The sequence below is a fragment of the Cylas formicarius genome, unplaced genomic scaffold, assembly GCF_029955315.1.
Source record: "Cylas formicarius isolate icCylForm1 unplaced genomic scaffold, icCylForm1.1 PGA_scaffold_9__14_contigs__length_23061073, whole genome shotgun sequence".
NCBI lineage: Eukaryota > Metazoa > Arthropoda > Insecta > Coleoptera > Brentidae > Cylas > Cylas formicarius.
Window position 1 is genome coordinate 17,834,608 of NW_026844365.1, and position 17,620 is coordinate 17,852,227.

The 17,620-nt window shown below is 34.9% G+C and overlaps 2 protein-coding genes across 5 annotated transcripts; one reads left to right on the plus strand and one right to left on the minus strand.

Annotated features, from left to right (window-relative positions):
* Positions 1 to 125: 125 nt before the first annotated feature.
* Positions 126 to 1,401, minus strand: LOC132707015 (uncharacterized). Of its 4 annotated transcripts, XM_060678630.1 has the most exons (4): positions 1,281 to 1,344; positions 1,001 to 1,222; positions 720 to 947; positions 126 to 595 (listed from the first exon to the last, which is right to left on the minus strand). In XM_060678630.1, the coding sequence occupies exons 2-4, from the start codon at positions 1,197 to 1,199 to the stop codon at positions 240 to 242; spliced, it is 783 nt and encodes a 260-aa protein (XP_060534613.1). In that variant the 5' UTR covers positions 1,200 to 1,222; positions 1,281 to 1,344; the 3' UTR covers positions 126 to 239. The 4 variants fall into 4 exon arrangements, with proteins under 4 accessions (XP_060534613.1, XP_060534612.1, XP_060534614.1 ...); XM_060678629.1 differs by having other exon boundaries at positions 1,001 to 1,401; XM_060678631.1 differs by having other exon boundaries at positions 741 to 947; positions 1,001 to 1,394.
* Positions 1,402 to 1,549: 148 nt separating this feature from the next.
* On the plus strand, positions 1,550 to 9,783 carry LOC132707014 (transient receptor potential channel pyrexia-like). Its single transcript, XM_060678628.1, has 2 exons — positions 1,550 to 1,993; positions 6,960 to 9,783. Exon 2 carries the CDS (start codon positions 6,972 to 6,974, stop codon positions 9,696 to 9,698), a length of 2,727 nt encoding a protein of 908 aa, XP_060534611.1. The 5' UTR covers positions 1,550 to 1,993; positions 6,960 to 6,971; the 3' UTR covers positions 9,699 to 9,783.
* The last annotated feature ends 7,837 nt before the right edge of the window (positions 9,784 to 17,620 follow it).

Here is a 17,620-nt window from a genome sequence, read left to right on the forward strand (position 1 = left end):
TTGGAAAGTCATCTTCCTTATTTCCAATGCTAGGCTAACTTTAAATCCAAAAACATTCAAATGATCTTGGTCTTCATACATGAAGTAAGATGAAATAATTCAGTTGATGAAATTGTTGCTTGTTATTTAATGTAAAGTAAAATAAAATTACACTACCAATAAGGACATTATATTTGATCTGATTATAATTATACAAAAAACTGCATAGTTCATCTCTGCTAATTTCAAAGGAATCGGGGTCATGATGTAGGCCAGGTCATGTTATTTTCAAGTTTCTGTTTTTTTAAAGAAATTTCAAAGTCTAGTAACTCCAATTTTTTTTGGTGTTCAGCTTTTGTTCTTCTCTCTTTATTCATCAACATTCTCTTCTCAATCTGTAGGTTTTTAAGTCTAAATTTGTGCTCTTTGACTCTCCTTTCCTCCTCCCTTTCCATATATTCCAGTTGCTTTTTCAAAAACTGAAGGCGAGGTCTACTGAAGCTTTCAGGTAAATCCCATATCATATCATCATCAGTTACATGAAACTTATCATCTTCATTTGTGGTATCTGATTCGCGAGCATTGTGTGACGCTTCCACTTTAACATCAGCAAATGCTAAAATTAAAGTAAAATGTAGTCATTATCTTGTTACCAAATAATATAATTCTAATGAAATATGGAATTTACTTAGGTAAAACTCTCATTAACTAATTAGACAGTTCAAATTTCATGTACCAACATGACTCTGAAAATAAAATACCATCAGATTCATAGGTTGGTGACATTCCATTGGCTGTCGTTTCAAGAATTTGAATCAATTCTTTTTCATAATCTTCTAATTCAATAAAATCCGGTTCTCCATCCGTCCTGGCTTCTTCCTCTTTGTTTTTTGCTGCCTTTTTCCTGGCTAGCTTTTTAATACCTTCATACTTCTGTCTTACAGTTTCAACTGTCCTCATCATGGTGCCTGAAAGGTAAGAAAAAGGTAAGTTGCTTTCAGAAGTAATGCATAAGACCTACCGGGGTGATCATTAAAATTTTGAGTAATTGAATTCCAAACAGTATCTTTAATTCTCCATGTTTCGGAATCCGTTTTTTTACTTTCGATTACATCTATATGAGCAAAAGCTAATTTCATTAGAAAACGCACTTCTGCGTCTGTAAAATTTGGTGACCTCTTTTTTCGCCCTCCGGCTTCAGGAGACTTATTTTTACCCATGACTACCTATATTGCGGCGTCATCTTAAACACATCTTAATAACACTCCAATTTTCCATCAGAAGACAATTCAATTCCTCACTCGATGCATAAATATAAACAAAATAACCTATTACAATAATCTTCTTCTTCTTAACTTTCTTCGCTTCTGCCTTGAGCAATTAACCAGCACAGTAATCTTCTTTTTATGAAGACCTAAAAGCCAGGTTTGTTCTTTGATCACAGATTCTGTTAAGCACATATGGTTAAAAGAAGTACTTGATCAACAGTGTCCGTTATGTATTTGAGAAGTCAGAATTTATTCTGTTTGTAAAAATTTTATCTACAAATTTGGCCTTTTAAAAAAAAATCCGCATATTCCCCACAGATTTATTTCTTAGGCAAAAGTGAAAAAATATCATTTCGGTCGTCCATTGAATTAACGACATTTTTTCCAAATTTAAAATGGCCTTCGCCTGTTTTCGATTCGTTACCGATAGCTTGAAGTCGCCTGTACAAATAATAAGTTATTGGTATAAATTAAAGGTTACCTTGAAACGTAAATATGTGTTTATGCGTACCTATCTTATCGAGGGAATCAGTTTTTCGAATCGGCTGCGATAATAATGGGAATAATATTCGTTGAGATTCCCCCAACGAAAATTAACCTCAACATAATGTCCGAGTTGAGTGCCATTCGTTCGTTATGTAGGTGTAGGTGCGTACGTAAAATTTTGTTTCGCCTACTACCATAATTTTTGTACTTCAGTACTTTTATGCCTTTTCTTGAAAATGGTGGAGTCTTTGGCAAATTAGGTAGGTATATCGTTTGTAGATGACTAGTTTATGATAAATAGAAAAACCTATATTAACTTTTCACATTGAAGTCGACGCTGTTATCGGGGACATGACGTAATCTGTTTTCCTACGAGTCATTGACTTTCATTAATAAATCATAAATAATATATAAGGCAATGTGTACACGCTAAATTTTTAAACAACAGTAAAAATTCAATTCAGAAGTTTTCAGTTTGGTCATTTATGTACATATATGTATACTTTTCTCATTGTTTCACATTGTTCTCAAACCATTCTAAAATTTTTGCACTGCATCACATTTTTGAAAGAGAGTCAATCTTAACTCTATTCCTCCTAGTTCCAAATATTCTAAGTTTTTAAATTTCTGGAAACGTTATATCTAACTACTCAGAGGAACAATGTAAAACAATCGATTTCCTTTCTTGGAAAATCGCATTTAAAAAAAAAATCAGGGAAAAGCAAACGATTTAAAACTCGGCTTTCGGCGGCGGCATTTTTGAAAATGTACCCCAAAGAACATCATACAAAATTTGTGCAGAAATTGTCAGCCTTGTTGATAATGTTAGAATGCCAAGATTGATCGATTCCACCCTGTTTTCAAGGCTTTATCATGCCGGTTTAGTCATAAATATTTTTTTCCCAAAAAAATCAAATTGTAGTACATTTGCAGTTGCTCTTTTATCAGATAATGTCACACACCCATACCCTTTTCCTCCTTGAACGTGATAATGATACAGAACTAATCTGGTACCATCCCTAATATAAATCGCTTGACATTTTTGTCGTCGAACTGCAGTACAATTTCGAAGCACAGAGTGCCAAAAAATACAGTCTAGTTTTATTCAAAGTATATCGTGTCCTATTTTTTATTACATTTATTATACTGGTACTTAGCTTTAATTTTGCTTGGTTTCACAAATCTTCGATGGGGTTAAACGTACTCACTCAAGAAATATCTGGCCCACCTCTGCTTTGTCACTCAAGTATGAATACATTATTTATTGATGAGTTTATCTAATAATAACAGGTAACAAAATCGTTAGAGGTTTATTGGGATAGGGTCCGTCAAAAGGCAAGGCTTTGGGATACACCTTACATTAGCTTTCTCGGTCAGATGACCAAGGCTTTAACCCTCCGGATGAAATAAAGTTACACATACGCACCGCTGGGGCTTGTGAGGTACATATTTATTAAGGGCGGCAATCTCACTTGATTTTACTGCTTACCAATCAATTCGTTAATAACGATATTTTTTAATTACACGAAATCAGTAAAGTTACATCTGGAAATAGCAAATAAATGTATATAGCACTACGTAATCAGATATGGTTTAAAGCAGGTAACGGCGATCGCCAGATACCTTCGATACAATTCAATTTTGGTTGAAGTTGAAAAGTTATTAGGTACTTCCGAAATGATGGTACCCTACCCATTATGTCCGCACATCTTCCCTCTTTAGAGGTGCTTTATTTTATATTGGTAGCAGTTAAGTACGCATATTATTAATGTATTATTTATTAATTATAGTGTACAACAACTAAACATTACTACTGATTTCTGGCGTGCTCGGAAATCGTGTTCTTATGTTTTCTTGTCGGATGTGACATCATTGGGGGCAACGTCACTTCATGGGAAGCGTCATCTATTACTTGGTCACTAAACTAATGCAACTGGTCTAAAGAACCCTGCATAACACATCTCCCGTTTTTACAATAATTAAAAATAATTCTAAAGAACCCTGTATTACATACTCTAAACAGATGGAGCAAGTTTTATTCCCTTTTAAACACAGCTTGCTTGTGTTGCGCCATGGTATGGAAGTGTTCGCTAAAAATTTTTGTTTTCATTCTGTCATTTTGGCTTGAAAAAAGGCTAAAAACCAACAACTGTATCATATTACCTCTGAATGATACCCATAAACGCTTGTTTTGGCGGCTATTATTGTGGCCAGAACTGCCTGAATTCCGGTGCCCTATTTTATTTATTTAATGACATTCTTGGCCTCCGATAACCATATTTTCTAAAGTTTTGGTCAGTTTTTGTTATCTTTTGTAATCTTTAAGGATTATTTCAATAGTAAGTAAGTAAGGAAGCATTTACTAATCTCTCTGACCGACAACGTGTACAAAATACACAATGTCATATAACATATAAGACATATAAAATAATAAAAAAAACAAATTAAGAAATGTATATATTGAAGATCAAATCCAATAAAACATTATTTTGTGTTTTCATCTTAAAAAAAAATCCACTGAATAGTTTTTATTTGGCTAAAAGGTCCAGTTGTTCATTCCTAATGTTATATTCATGCGTTTCGCATCCCTTAATGATATTTTTGTTATTATTTTTTTGTGAGCATTATCAAAGAATAGGTATAGAGTCAAAGAAAAGTCAATACATTGTATTTTTGATGACGGCTTCTTTTTGTAAAATCAATATTTTTCCAGAATCTCTTGAGGTTCCCCAAAACACTACCCTAATAATTAACCTAATATTACGTAATGTACGGTAAAGTAGTTAGTTTTACTAGTACGTAATGAGTAAAATCAGAGAAATTAATTTAAAGTTCGTCAACTTTTGAAAAAACCCCTTTAAGAAATACAGTCGAACTTCGATAAGGCGAACTGCGATTTGACACATGAAAATTTCGAGTTATCCAGACTTCGAATTATCAATAAAAACTACAAATGCATGTACTTTTTTGTGAATGAACATTTATTCATTCATTTTGAAAAATGGGTTATACGTTACATAAATGCCCAAAAAACGAAAATTATGAAATATGTAGTAGTACATATGTATGTATTTACATAATATGTATATGTACATACAAATGTATTGTATATGTATCCAGTATATATAAACATAGTATGTATGCACATATGTACATGTTAAAGTTTACTCTTTCACTGGAAAAAAGTCAATTATTTGTGACTGACGACCGGATTTCTTATTTTGGTTTTCAACAAAAGCTTCAATTTTATTTAAACAATCATAGAGGGAATCGGTTGTGTATTCACTTGTTTTCAAATAGGAACGCAAGACAATCAATGAATTTTCAACCAATTCATTTGAAGGTGGTGGCTGAGAATCATCTTCCAATTCCTCCTCCATCGTGTCACTTTCGCAGTCATCTTCGATGTTTAACTGTACCGGATCGGATCTGCAGGACTCGATATCTCCATCAGTAGGAAACTCTGAAGTAACAATATCCTCATCCACATGTATAAAATCGTTGATGGTGCTACCTTCTGCTATACCTCTAATGTTTGTCCAAGCTTTAAACTCGATTTCTATGTGGGTTTCCTCTTCACTCTTTTCTTTCAGGCGTTCACTTTATTAAAAAATTGGTATTAAGGGTAGCTAGCCTTTAAAGGGTTGGTGAGAGAGGGTTACAAAATATCTTAATAACGTTTATTTTATGCAACAATAATTATATATTTTTTTATCATTTTTCTCAAAGATTGTTGATTTCCCAACACTCATCTTCCAAAACAGATTTTTTTGAAATTTTGGAAAACAACTCAAAATAGAAGAAAAAAAAAATTATACCACTGTTTAAAAAAACAAAAGACCTTTCGAATGATGTGCCACATGACCCATGTTTCTATATAAGATTTTGAAGTGGGGGTAGCTACCCCTTAGGGGGTAGGTCGGGGTGGGTCGAAAAGTACCTTGAAATGATTCCCCCTTCCAACCTTTCAAATCGGTTTTTCATTTTTTTAAAATTCATTTTCATTTTAAACTTATAGCCCATTGACAGTTTTAAAAGGGACACTCGGTATGTATGTACCAAACCTGCGTTTCCAATTATCGAGCCAACCGGTGCTTGCCTTAAAGTTTGGTTGTCCTAGTTTTTCACTAAACTCCAATGCCTTTTCTTTGATTAAGCCCCCGGATATAGGTAAGTTCTGCCTTCTTGCCGATTTAAACCACTCTAAAACTGCTTTATCTACATTTTCATACACAGGCTTTTTTAGCCTCTTAATACCCCCACTTGCATTGCCACTTTCCATTGCGATGATGACTGAATATTTTTCAAAATTGTAGACACTGTACCTGCCGAAATCCCATACTTCGCAGCTACATCTTTATTTTTTGAGCCACTTTCCATTTCTCTTATAACCTTGAATTTTTGATCGACAGACAAAGCTTTTAAAGTACGTTTTGATGACATATCAACAAATGCAAAAATCCAAAAATGTCTTTAATATAATGTGTAAATTCAATAGGGACAGCATTTTTCACTTTCACAGTAAGTCATACAAGTGAACTTAGCAAGCACAGAAACTGAGCTGCTTGCATAGATACGTTAAAAAGACAGGTTAAGATCGGTCGTAATTGGTGGGTTCCCCGAGAAAATTCGACTTATCGAAGTTGGCACCAAATGTTTCGTTCGAGTTATCAAGATATTCGAGTAATCGAATTTCGAGTAAACAAGACAATTAATTATCCAGTATGCATAAAAAAAACATAGTTTTCTATTTTATGAGAGACCCATGCGGCTCGTCAGTTGACCTTATTATTTATTCTAACGGCCCTTCTTTTTAATTTTTCGAAGAAACTTCTACAGGCTACTGTAATACTTTTTATAAAACTTTTGGATTCTGGAAGTTTTACAAAAGGCCTTTCTTTTGTTATCTTGAGTTTGCCTCCTTCTTTTACGAATTAATTAAATTATTTATCGAATAAAATTGCCACAAATAATTATTATATTTTAATATAATTATTATTATAATTATTCTGTAAGGTGTTCCGTTGGAAAGAAGCAAGCTCCGCTATAACAGACCCGAGTACCCCAGCTGGAACAACTGCAGTAGCATTTGAACGAATAGTTTAACATTTTTATTAAATTGCACTACACTACATAAACTACATCATAATTTATGTGGAGATGGACGTCATCCACATAGATTCAGCTTCATTCACCAACTAATCTAACGCTCCTATCCCTTTCCAGAACTCAACATCAATGTCTGATGAACTGAAGCAACTGATCACGGTCAATCGCGTCGACGACGATGAGTATTCCAAGAAATCTCGGGCCATTTTACGTGCCGTGCTGGGCAACAACGTCAACGAACTCGAAGACGTCTTGCGCGACAGCTCGGACGAGCACTTCCAATTCAAGCACCCGGAGCACGACAACAGCAACGTCGTCAACATCGCCTGCGTGGAGAGCGGCGTCATGGACGACGTCTTTCGGTTGCTTCTGAGGCACGTCCTTCAAAAGCACCCGTTTATCAATTTGTCGGATCGGAAATGGTACTACTGGGAGCCCATACATTTCGCGGCCTTCAGCGTCAGCTGGGGCAAACTGAAAGTGATCGCCCAGAACCTGGACCGACGGAAAATCAACGCGTTGACGTTGTTCTCAGAAAACGCCCTCCACGTCCTGCTGGAGTATGGAAAACGTATCGACTCGTACGACGTATACCTTACCAACGGGTGGGACAGCAGGCTGTGCCACGTCATCGCACGGGAAAAAGAAGACCTCGTCAAGTGCGCGAAGATTTTAATCGACGCCGGCGTCGACGTCAACCACGATAACATCTTCGGGGAAACGCCCCTAGTGCTGGCCATCAAGTACCGTTACTTAAAAGTGATCAAGCTGCTGCTCAAACGGAAGGAGATAGACATCAAATCTCGGACTGATCCTGTGACAGGGAAATCTCCTCAGGAAATATTACGCGAAAACGACATCTACGTTGAGTACTTAGGGTCGTACAGCGCCCAGACGGAGGACCCGAAGAAAACCCTCTTCGGGTTCCTAAAAAGGCACCACGAGGACTTTTTCCTGCGCTACAATAACGAGAACATCCGTCAGTATGCGAACTTGCTGGACGGCGACAACGAGCTGAACACTAGCGGTTCCTTGCTGCAGCTGTGTTTCCTGAAAGGTTACCTCGAGTACAAGAAGGAGATGGGTTACGAACCGTCCTCGATAAAGGACATCATGAAAACCACCATGCTGAGGGTGTTTTGTAAGAAGGGCTTCGCGAGGTCCATCGAGCATTTGCTCAACAACGGTGCGGATGTTCGCGTGAGGAACCGCATGTTCGACTACGCCAACGTGCTCGAGATGTCGGTCGAGTTGTGTTATTACCCGTTTTTGGCGGTACTGTTCGAGCATCCCTCCGACCAGGTGTCCGCTGAGGATATTTTCGCCATTTTGGACAAAGTCGACAGGAGGTTTTTCCGCACTCATAACCGCAACTTTCGACACGTGCTGTTCGTCTTGATAAAAAAGCTTGAGGTGCTCTACGACGCAGAAATTTGCCCCCTCAGCGTAGACTACCCAAAGAGGAGCACGTTGAACAACCTCATGGTTTTGTACTTGGAATTCAACGCCGCGGACGAGTACGACGACAACATTCAGCAAATACTGAAGCTGAACGCTTCGCTTGCTAGTGCTAGGGGCGGTACCAAGTCTCCAGTGGAGCTGCTGGACTACGAGGTGCTCGAGATGCATTTGGACCAATGTTTGGATAAAAGCGACAACGTATGCTACGACAGCATCGTGCTAGACGACGGCGAGAACTACTCGGAGACGAGCACTCTTCATATGCTGGCCGACGATCGACAGAAGAAGGAGCTGCTCAACCACCCGGTCCTAATCCTGCTCATACACTCCAAGTGGCTGAAAACCAATAAATTCTTCTACGCCGACTTAGTCCTCTACACGCTGCTGTTGCTGTCGCTTTACATCTACATGGTGAAGCTAGAGATAGGCACCGTAACGCCCCTGATATATTACGCGTTCTTCTCGTTGCTGACCTTGCACACGCTGAAGGAAACGGTCCAGCTGGTGCTCTACAGACATTACTACTTCTTGGACATCGCAAATTACCTCGAGATGACCACGATAGCGTCGTGCTACGTGAACTGTTTCTCGAAAAACGAAATATGCATGGTCGTCGCCATTCTGTTCTCGACCGCCATTTTTCTGTATATGCTCGGCCAGATACCGCGGTTCACCAAGTACATGATCATCGTCAGCTCCACCAAGTATTTTTTTGAGTACGCTCTCTTCTATTTTATACAGTTTTTCTCTTTCGCGTTGTGTTTCTTCATTTTGCTGCCGCCGCCGGGAGGCACAAACTCCTCCAACGCCCTCGGCGAAATATTCAAGAAACTGTTCGACAGTTTGATATTCTTTATAGGCCAGTTTGACGGTGACGTGGCCGATCCGCCTTTGTATCCCGTGTTCGGGCGCGTCATCGTCGCCATATTCGCCTTCTGCATGACCATCATCTTGAACAATTTGCTGGTGGGGTTGATCGTGACCGACATGGACGTCATCCAAAAGACGGGCAAGTTGCTGAGGCAGATCAAAACGGTCAGATATATCATAAGGATCGAAGTGTTCCTCAAGCAACTGCGAAGGTTTCCCTGTTTTCGAAAGTTCGACTTGTTAAAAAGCACTCGCATATTTAATCGAAGGGTGAGGAAACACATGCACTTCGAGTCTGTCATCCGCGAGAGCGTATTCGACGAGGAGGATCGCGAACGCATAAAGAAGATTCGTAGCAACGAAAACCTAAAAGAGGCGTACAGCAAAAACTTCCTGAGAACGTTGTACGAACACATAACGTCTGAGCCGTCAAAGGAGAAGAAGTCTGCGAGAGGCAATAGGGAAATATTGGAAAAACTTAATGGGTTACACGAGAAAATAAATTTGATGTCTGAAAGACAGTGACTGTTTCTATTTATATATATATATATATATATATATATATATATATATATATATATATATATATATATATATATATATATATATATATATATATATATATATATATATATATATATATATATATATATATATATATATATATATATACATAGAAACAGTTTTCATTTGTAAGAGAGGGGAAAATGTTGGAAAATTTGAAAAAAAGTTATTTCAAACAAGTGTTTAGAATAGTGTTTTAACACTATGTTCGTAATAAATTTATCAAATACATCTTAGTTTTAATTCAGAGAAACTCGTTATCGCTTCTAGGGTCTAACATTTCCGATATACAGCATAAATAATTTTTTGATAGGGCTAGGAATTTATTAAAGGCCACCAAAATTGTACTTTTTTTTTTTGGCAAAAATAACCTGGATAGCTGTATATAATACATCGTCAACTTTATGTGCAAATTAAGTCTGCACAATATGTGGAACTTTTTGGTTAGTTTTGGTTATCGGGCAGAGAAAAAACAACCCCGTAGCACTTAAGCACCGTACTAAAATGTTTTCACCTAGCACAAACGACCGGCAAATCCTGTATCCTGGCAGGATCGCTATTTGATATATTTTGTGCGGAATTAACAATGACTTTTTTACAATATAGGAATATAAAAGGTACAGTGAGCTGCATAATTGCATACTAGACCATAAACCGATTGCGCCATAAAATAATAACTATAGATATAGCAGCTAATTTGCAAACTTGAAATGCAACCAATACATACAAAGTTTGTCGAACAGTTAACCACAAGCGACGCAGGAAGAGTCCAGAAGATTTGTAATTAGTATTCCACTAGCCTGTGGAAATTTCATTGAAAAATGAAGAGTGAAGCACTTTTATTTTTGCAACTTTTTGCAAAAATAATTATTAATATAATAAAATTAATATTAATAAAATAAAATTCTAAATAAAATTTATATGGGGATCATGCTTTATTCAGCATTTTTTTAAGTGAAACCCCATGTACAGAGTTTTTCTCAAGTGAGTGTCTATGAGGTTATCGTAGTGATTTTAAGAAAACACTATGAATAGACGTGAATCCGAAGATGCTGTGGTTTAAACAAACAAAATACATAATTTACACTCTCTCTCTTTGATTTTGTTAGTAGCTCATTTTGGAAGACAAAACAAACATAAATAAAATTATTTATCATTAAAAAATTTTACCAGATACGGAAAAACACAAGAAAAAAAAACAAAAACTTTTAATTTTTAGTTACTACCCAAAAGACATACAAAAAATCGGAAGAAACTCAGTGGGTCACGTTTTTTTGTCCAAAAAAATATTGGTCTAATTGGAGCTGGTTTCCATTTTCCACATTTGTTAAAATCCGTTTTTTTTTTGCAAAAAATCGCCAGCTAAAACTTAGTTGTCTAGTTTTATAACACCCTGTATCTTTCATACCTGCCCTACAGGACTTTGAAAACCCACCCTGTTATCAACTATATAAAAAAATGACGTAAATACAACTACATTCATTCGCGTTTTTCGTTGCCTAAATAAATAATACGTTCCTGAAAACGAATGTTCTTTATTTTAATTAAAAAAGACATTAGTGACTTAAATGTGCTGCCTAGGAGTGTTTTCCCTTCTCTATCTTCTTTCCGCCGACTACATCACGAAGTCCAAAATAACCCTAACAATTCTACGTTGCAAATATTCTAGAAATAAAACTACAGTCACTACTGATGAATTTGATTTATGCAAGATGTTTGTGGAGTCTTTTTGCCAATGTATCAACTTGTTCTTTCCATGAAAAGGTTAGTTTTAGTTTATGAAATGTTGAACAATTTGCTTTTTTGTCCCAAATAAGGTCTAAATATTATTTAATTTGCTTTAGTCGCGTTCAAAGGTTCGAATCCTAAAATTGTAGCTTAACACGACGTCCTAGAGGTAGATTTTTGATATGTTTAGTGCTGAGGTTCTTTCTATGCCAGTTTATTAATTGATAATCACTCTTACAATATAGGAATATCGAAGGAAAAGTGAACTAAACAATATACCGATGGCGTCGATAATGTAAGACGGAATAGACTGAGCGTCCGGATCCAGAGAAGGTTTAATAAACATTTAAACTAAATATTTCCTACTAAGTTCAAAAACCCAGCTACCCATCTAGCTCCCAGCACATATTACTAATAAATCAGTTTTTTGCAATGGAACAACATCGTTTATATAAATTACGAAAAGAATGTGGTCGAGAAGAGAACCCTGAGGGATGAGTTCTTGATGATATTAAAATCTTTTTTCAGCAAGATTCTCTTAAAGAACACATTATTTGTTCGCTTCTGCAACAAAAAAAATATTTATCGGTATGTTTTAGCGACAATTGTACACGAAAAGAAGCCCGTTTGTCGATATAAATTTGTTACCACTTCAATGAAACAAAATTTATGCCCACTGAATTATCGCATTTGCTGCTAGCTGACAGTAAATCAAAAACTAATGTATTTGCAACTACTTTTTACAAAATAAATGAATAAATACGGTCACATTAAATCTAATTTTTAATTCCGCTTGTCGGTGCTATTTCCGGGGATTTAAATCGAAGCGATGTTGCCATGCCTGACAATTTTGTCCTATTTTCACAAAATATACCTAATATCTTTCCTTTGACGACTATTATATGAAATCTGAGCTGCCGAGAACATGCTTGTTAGTTAATAGATAAAGCATTTTTGTTACTGAACAACATTGGAGTAATTGTGTTCATGTCATAGAAAAAACGGAAAAAGAAATATGGTCCGCAGATAAACTCTAAGACAAAACTCATTGTTAGCTTAAAAATTGTCAGCTTGCTACAGTTCTGAGATCGGCATTGACATCCAAGAATAAAAAAATAGATCTGATGTATGTGCTCCGTAATCTCTCCAAGGCGGCAGTGATAGATTGGGAATATTCTTTATTTAGAACTTCTGTTCTAATTCGTTTTTCAGATGTTTCCAGTTTTCGACGGTATTTGCGTTTTACACGATCTTTTACACTTTATCATAAAAATGCACCCATCGGAGTCAGGTCAGGACTGTTGGGTGGCCATTGTGTTGTTCCATCTTTTTCAATTCATTCATTAAACTTTTGACTTAAATATTCTTTAACGGATATTACACCGTTTTGTTGAAAGACAAGGTTCCTTGGAAGCTAATCCATATAGTTGTCTAATTCGTTCTGAAGAAAAATTAGATTACCGTTACTGTTTAAAGAAAGTCGGAGAAATTAGGACCTATTATCCTGTGTCTTAAAATAGCACATACACTGTGGCCCAGTGTCTGCTGCTTTTTCGATTTATCATATCATGGACGGCTCGTCGGTCCAAAAAACATTTTTTAAATAAGCATTATTTCCGTTAATTTTTTTCAAAAATGTATGGCAAAACTGAACCCTTTTTTCTCGATACCTGGTCGTGAATTTTATGGTGGAGCTATTTTTGAATGGATTCGTATCCTGCTTTTTTGAGAGTGGTTTGAATCCTTCAGTAACGATTTATTTGTTTGATAACTAAACTCTTCTTTTAGACGACATTTTTGTTATGGAAATATTTTCTTTAACTTTTAGTAAAATCCTTAAATCATTATCTTCATCTCTTTCGAATTTTCTCTTATTTATGGCTACGTGGATGTCTGTCGACATTTTTCATAGAGTCAATGAAATGTATTTTTGTCTGGAACATGCACACGGGGGTTAATTACTCCCTTTGAGCCAACTTAGCGCTCTTATTTGCTTTATGAAACATTTATAAATTTTATTCATTTTATTTATCTTATAATAAAAAGAAGGAAAGTTTTGCTAAATCTGTAGTCGGTAACTGGCACTGTCACTTATAAATACACCTTAGATATAAATTATACATTTTGAATGTTGTTTTAATGTAAAAGCTATTGGATTTTGGTATAGGACATATTAGAAATTTAAAATAAAAAAGTTAAAAGTGGGGGGTGGGACAAAATTAGGTAAAGTAATATTGTTTAGATATAATTTGGAGCCGAGCTACGAAATTGGTTGTTGCCCGACACATTGTATTCTCGGTGCGATTTTCACTGTGATTGCTTACAGTTTAAATAAATATAATAAATTTAATAATAAATAAATTAATAAATTTTTAAATTAATAAATTTTTTGCAATATGGAAATTCTGCTATATTGTCCTGTGCATATAGATCAGGGCTTAACCATTGTTCGAAGTGTCTTCGGAGCGCGAGCATTGAAGATGCCAAGTGAGATTTTGGCGAAACGTCTGCAGGATTCCAGTCGGATGCAGGATTTGCAGGAATCCAGTCGGAGTTCAACGAGCGAACGGATGATATCCCGGAATATAGTGTCATCATATATATATATATATATATATATATATATATATATATATATATATATATATATATATATATATATATATATATATATATATATATATATATATATATATATATATATATATATATATATATATATATATATATATATATATATATATATATATATATATATATATATATATATATATATATATATATATATATATATATATATATATATGATGACACTATATTCCGGGATATCATCCGTTCGCTCGTTGAACTCCGACTGGAATCCTGCATCCGACTGGAATCCTGCAAATCTTGCATCCGACTGGAATCCTGCAGACGTTTCGCCAAAATCTCACTTGGCATCTTCAATGCTCGCGTTCCGAAAACACTTCGAGTGTTCGAAGTGTTTTCGGAACGCGAGCATTGAAGATGCCAAGTGAGATTTTGGCGAAACGTCTGCAGGATTCCAGTCGGATGCAAGATTTGCAGGATTCCAGTCGGATGCAGGATTCCAGTCGGAGTTCAACGAGCGAACGGATGATATCCCGGAATATAGTGTCATCACATTTTTCCATCCGTGAATCAATACGTGAGAATATATATATATATATATATATATATATATATACATATATATATATATATATATATATATATATATATATATATATATATATATATATATATATATATATATATATATATATATATATATATATATATATATATATATATATATATATATATATATATATATATATATATTTATTTATTTATTTATTTATTCAATAGAAAAAATAAACTTTTGTAACAATTTTTTTAATAAAAACATATTATTAACATCAAACAATATTAATGTGACGAATGTGATTGTTTATTTTTACACAAGTAATTAAATCTAGGCTCAATTTGAGTTAGTGCAGATCGTAATAAATTTTCAACGTTTATTAAAGTTGAACGGTATTTTGATTTTATGTAAATTAATGTGGAAAAGGCTGATTCACATAAATATGTTGTACAAAATGGCAGTAATTTGTTCATTGCCATTTCCGATAGTAGGGGATATTCTGATTTGATTTCTATCCAAAATTCTTGCACAGGCACTTGAGAAAATCTGAGTCGCAAGGTAGTATCACTTGTTAATTCGGCAAATTCTTCTTGTGATTTTAAGTTTAAAAAATTAATTTCTTCCATTTCAATTGAAAATGGATTGCAAATCCATTGTTGTGTATCGATATCATTGGGAAAATACCTATGCATGTAAACTTCCATAGCCTTCAGATGATTAACTATAATTTTTGTTATAGGAGTATCTTTTTTTGAAATATTGTTACTAATTATATACTCGTCAGTAAATGGAAACATTTCGAGCGATCCACTTTCCACTCTGTTCTTCCATATAAGAATTTTTTTAACAAAGGCCTCAAGTTTATTTTTTAACATAAACATATTAACGCAGACTCCCTGCATTGATAAATTCATATCATTGATTTTATCAAAATATCTGCCAAATAGCATAGCTTGAGAAGCCATAAATTATCGTGAAAATAATCGGCCAAATTAGAATTTTGCTCTGTTGGAAATATAAGAACTTTATCTTTTAAAGTTAATAATCGTTTCAAACTTCGACCTCTTGATAGCCACCTAACTTCAGCATGTAACAATAAATTTGTATAATCCGAATCCATATCAATGCACAAATTTTTAAACAATCGATTATTAAGTGCTCGACTTTTAATAAAGTTGATGATTTTGACTGCATCAAAAAACACAGTGTTTAATACTGGTGCATTTTTTTTAACAACAAGTGCCTCTCGGTGAATCATACAATGTGTAAATGTAATATGATCATTTCCAGCTTTAACAAATGCTGTAAAACCAAGATCTTTTTCGGTCATTGCTGCAGCACCGTCCGTGCACACACCAACACAATTTTTCCAATTTAATCCTTCTTTTTCAAAAAACTCATTTACTTTTTTATATATATCTTTTCCACGAGTATGACCTTCCAGAGGACGACAAAACAGTATATCTTCATGAATGCTTCCCTCATAAATATATCTTACAAGAAGTAACAACTGTGCCATTTTTGAAATGTCTGTCGACTCGTCCAGTTGTATTGCAAGCTTTGAGCTGTTTTTAAGCCTAATAAGAAGCTGTTGAAATTGATCATTGCTAATGTCTGAAATTCTTTTGGACATAGTGTCATTTGATAATGGAATTTTACTAATTTCAGCAGCATACTGTTTTCCATGAACAATTTCAGACATTCTTATAGCTGCAGGTAGTAAAAGTTGCTCTCCAATAGTAAAAGGCTTTTTTGTTTTTGCTATCAAATACGAAACTTCATATGATGCCAATAGATATTTATCATTCAAAGTAACATACTTCTCCAAAGTGTTCTTTTCTTTATTTGATGTTTGCAAAAGACGCTCAAAATATTCTATTGGCTTTTTTTGATAACGTTGCATGTTTAGCATGCAAATGTCGTTGCAGTTTTGACGGTTTCATGCTTTCTGCAGCCAAAACTTCTTTGAAAATTAAGCACACTGGTGGTTTTTCATTGGTGTGAGAAGAGCATGTGAAGTCATACTGCAAATATGATTCGTCATATTTTCTTTGTTTTGTTTTGCTAAAAGTCGGATTTGAAGCACTGCAACTTGGTTGTGACGGCGTGGCAGACTTATTAATTGGAATTTTAATTGGCCACTTATCCATGATGGTTAAATAATAATAAATAATTAAACAAAATGTAGTTGAACTTTAACGTAATAATTAAAAACACCAACTGAAAATTACACAGTAAATACACAATGTCACTACGAAGACAAAGCTGAGTCCAAACTGAAGTACAAACAGAAAAATAACTACACTCGAATCTTTACCAGTGCAATAACAACAAATTACGATCAGATCAACCCCGACGCATAACGTGTTCAAAGTGTGCAGCGCACAAAGGCTCCGTATCACAAAGACGCCGAAAAAGAAGCTTTCATTTAATTTTTTTTATTATTCTTTTATAAAAATAATATGCCGATTCGCCTAGCCTAGCTCGATTATGCTTCCGTATTGTATGTGTAAGCTGTAAGGCGACGCGGCGTCTGGGTACTTATAATCATCAAGTTATCTTGCAAACACTGACGCCGGCGGCCGGACCTCAATGTCGAACGTGCAGTTGAAAATCGAGGAGCGCGTTGTATTTATTATTTTAAATGCTACTTCCATATTTTCATTTATAGGCCCTACATAACAGTTTTGCATTGCCACTTTTTTCAAAAAATAGTTATAATAAAACTACAATAGTATTTTGTATGATTTTTATTTGTATTTATATTTGTACGTAGTGTGTATACTAATTTTAAAATTTTATTTATAATGATTGAAAAATATCAGATCTTTGCGACCCCCTTTCAGTAATCTCGCGACCCCCCTGGGGGTCGTGACCCACAGTTTAAGAAGCCCTGGATATAGATGATCAAATCTCCAGCGTAACAAACATAAGCAGGTACTGTGGTCATCGTGTCAAAGATTTTCTGGTTGAGACGTACTAATAACATTTTTCATTTTGCTATATTATT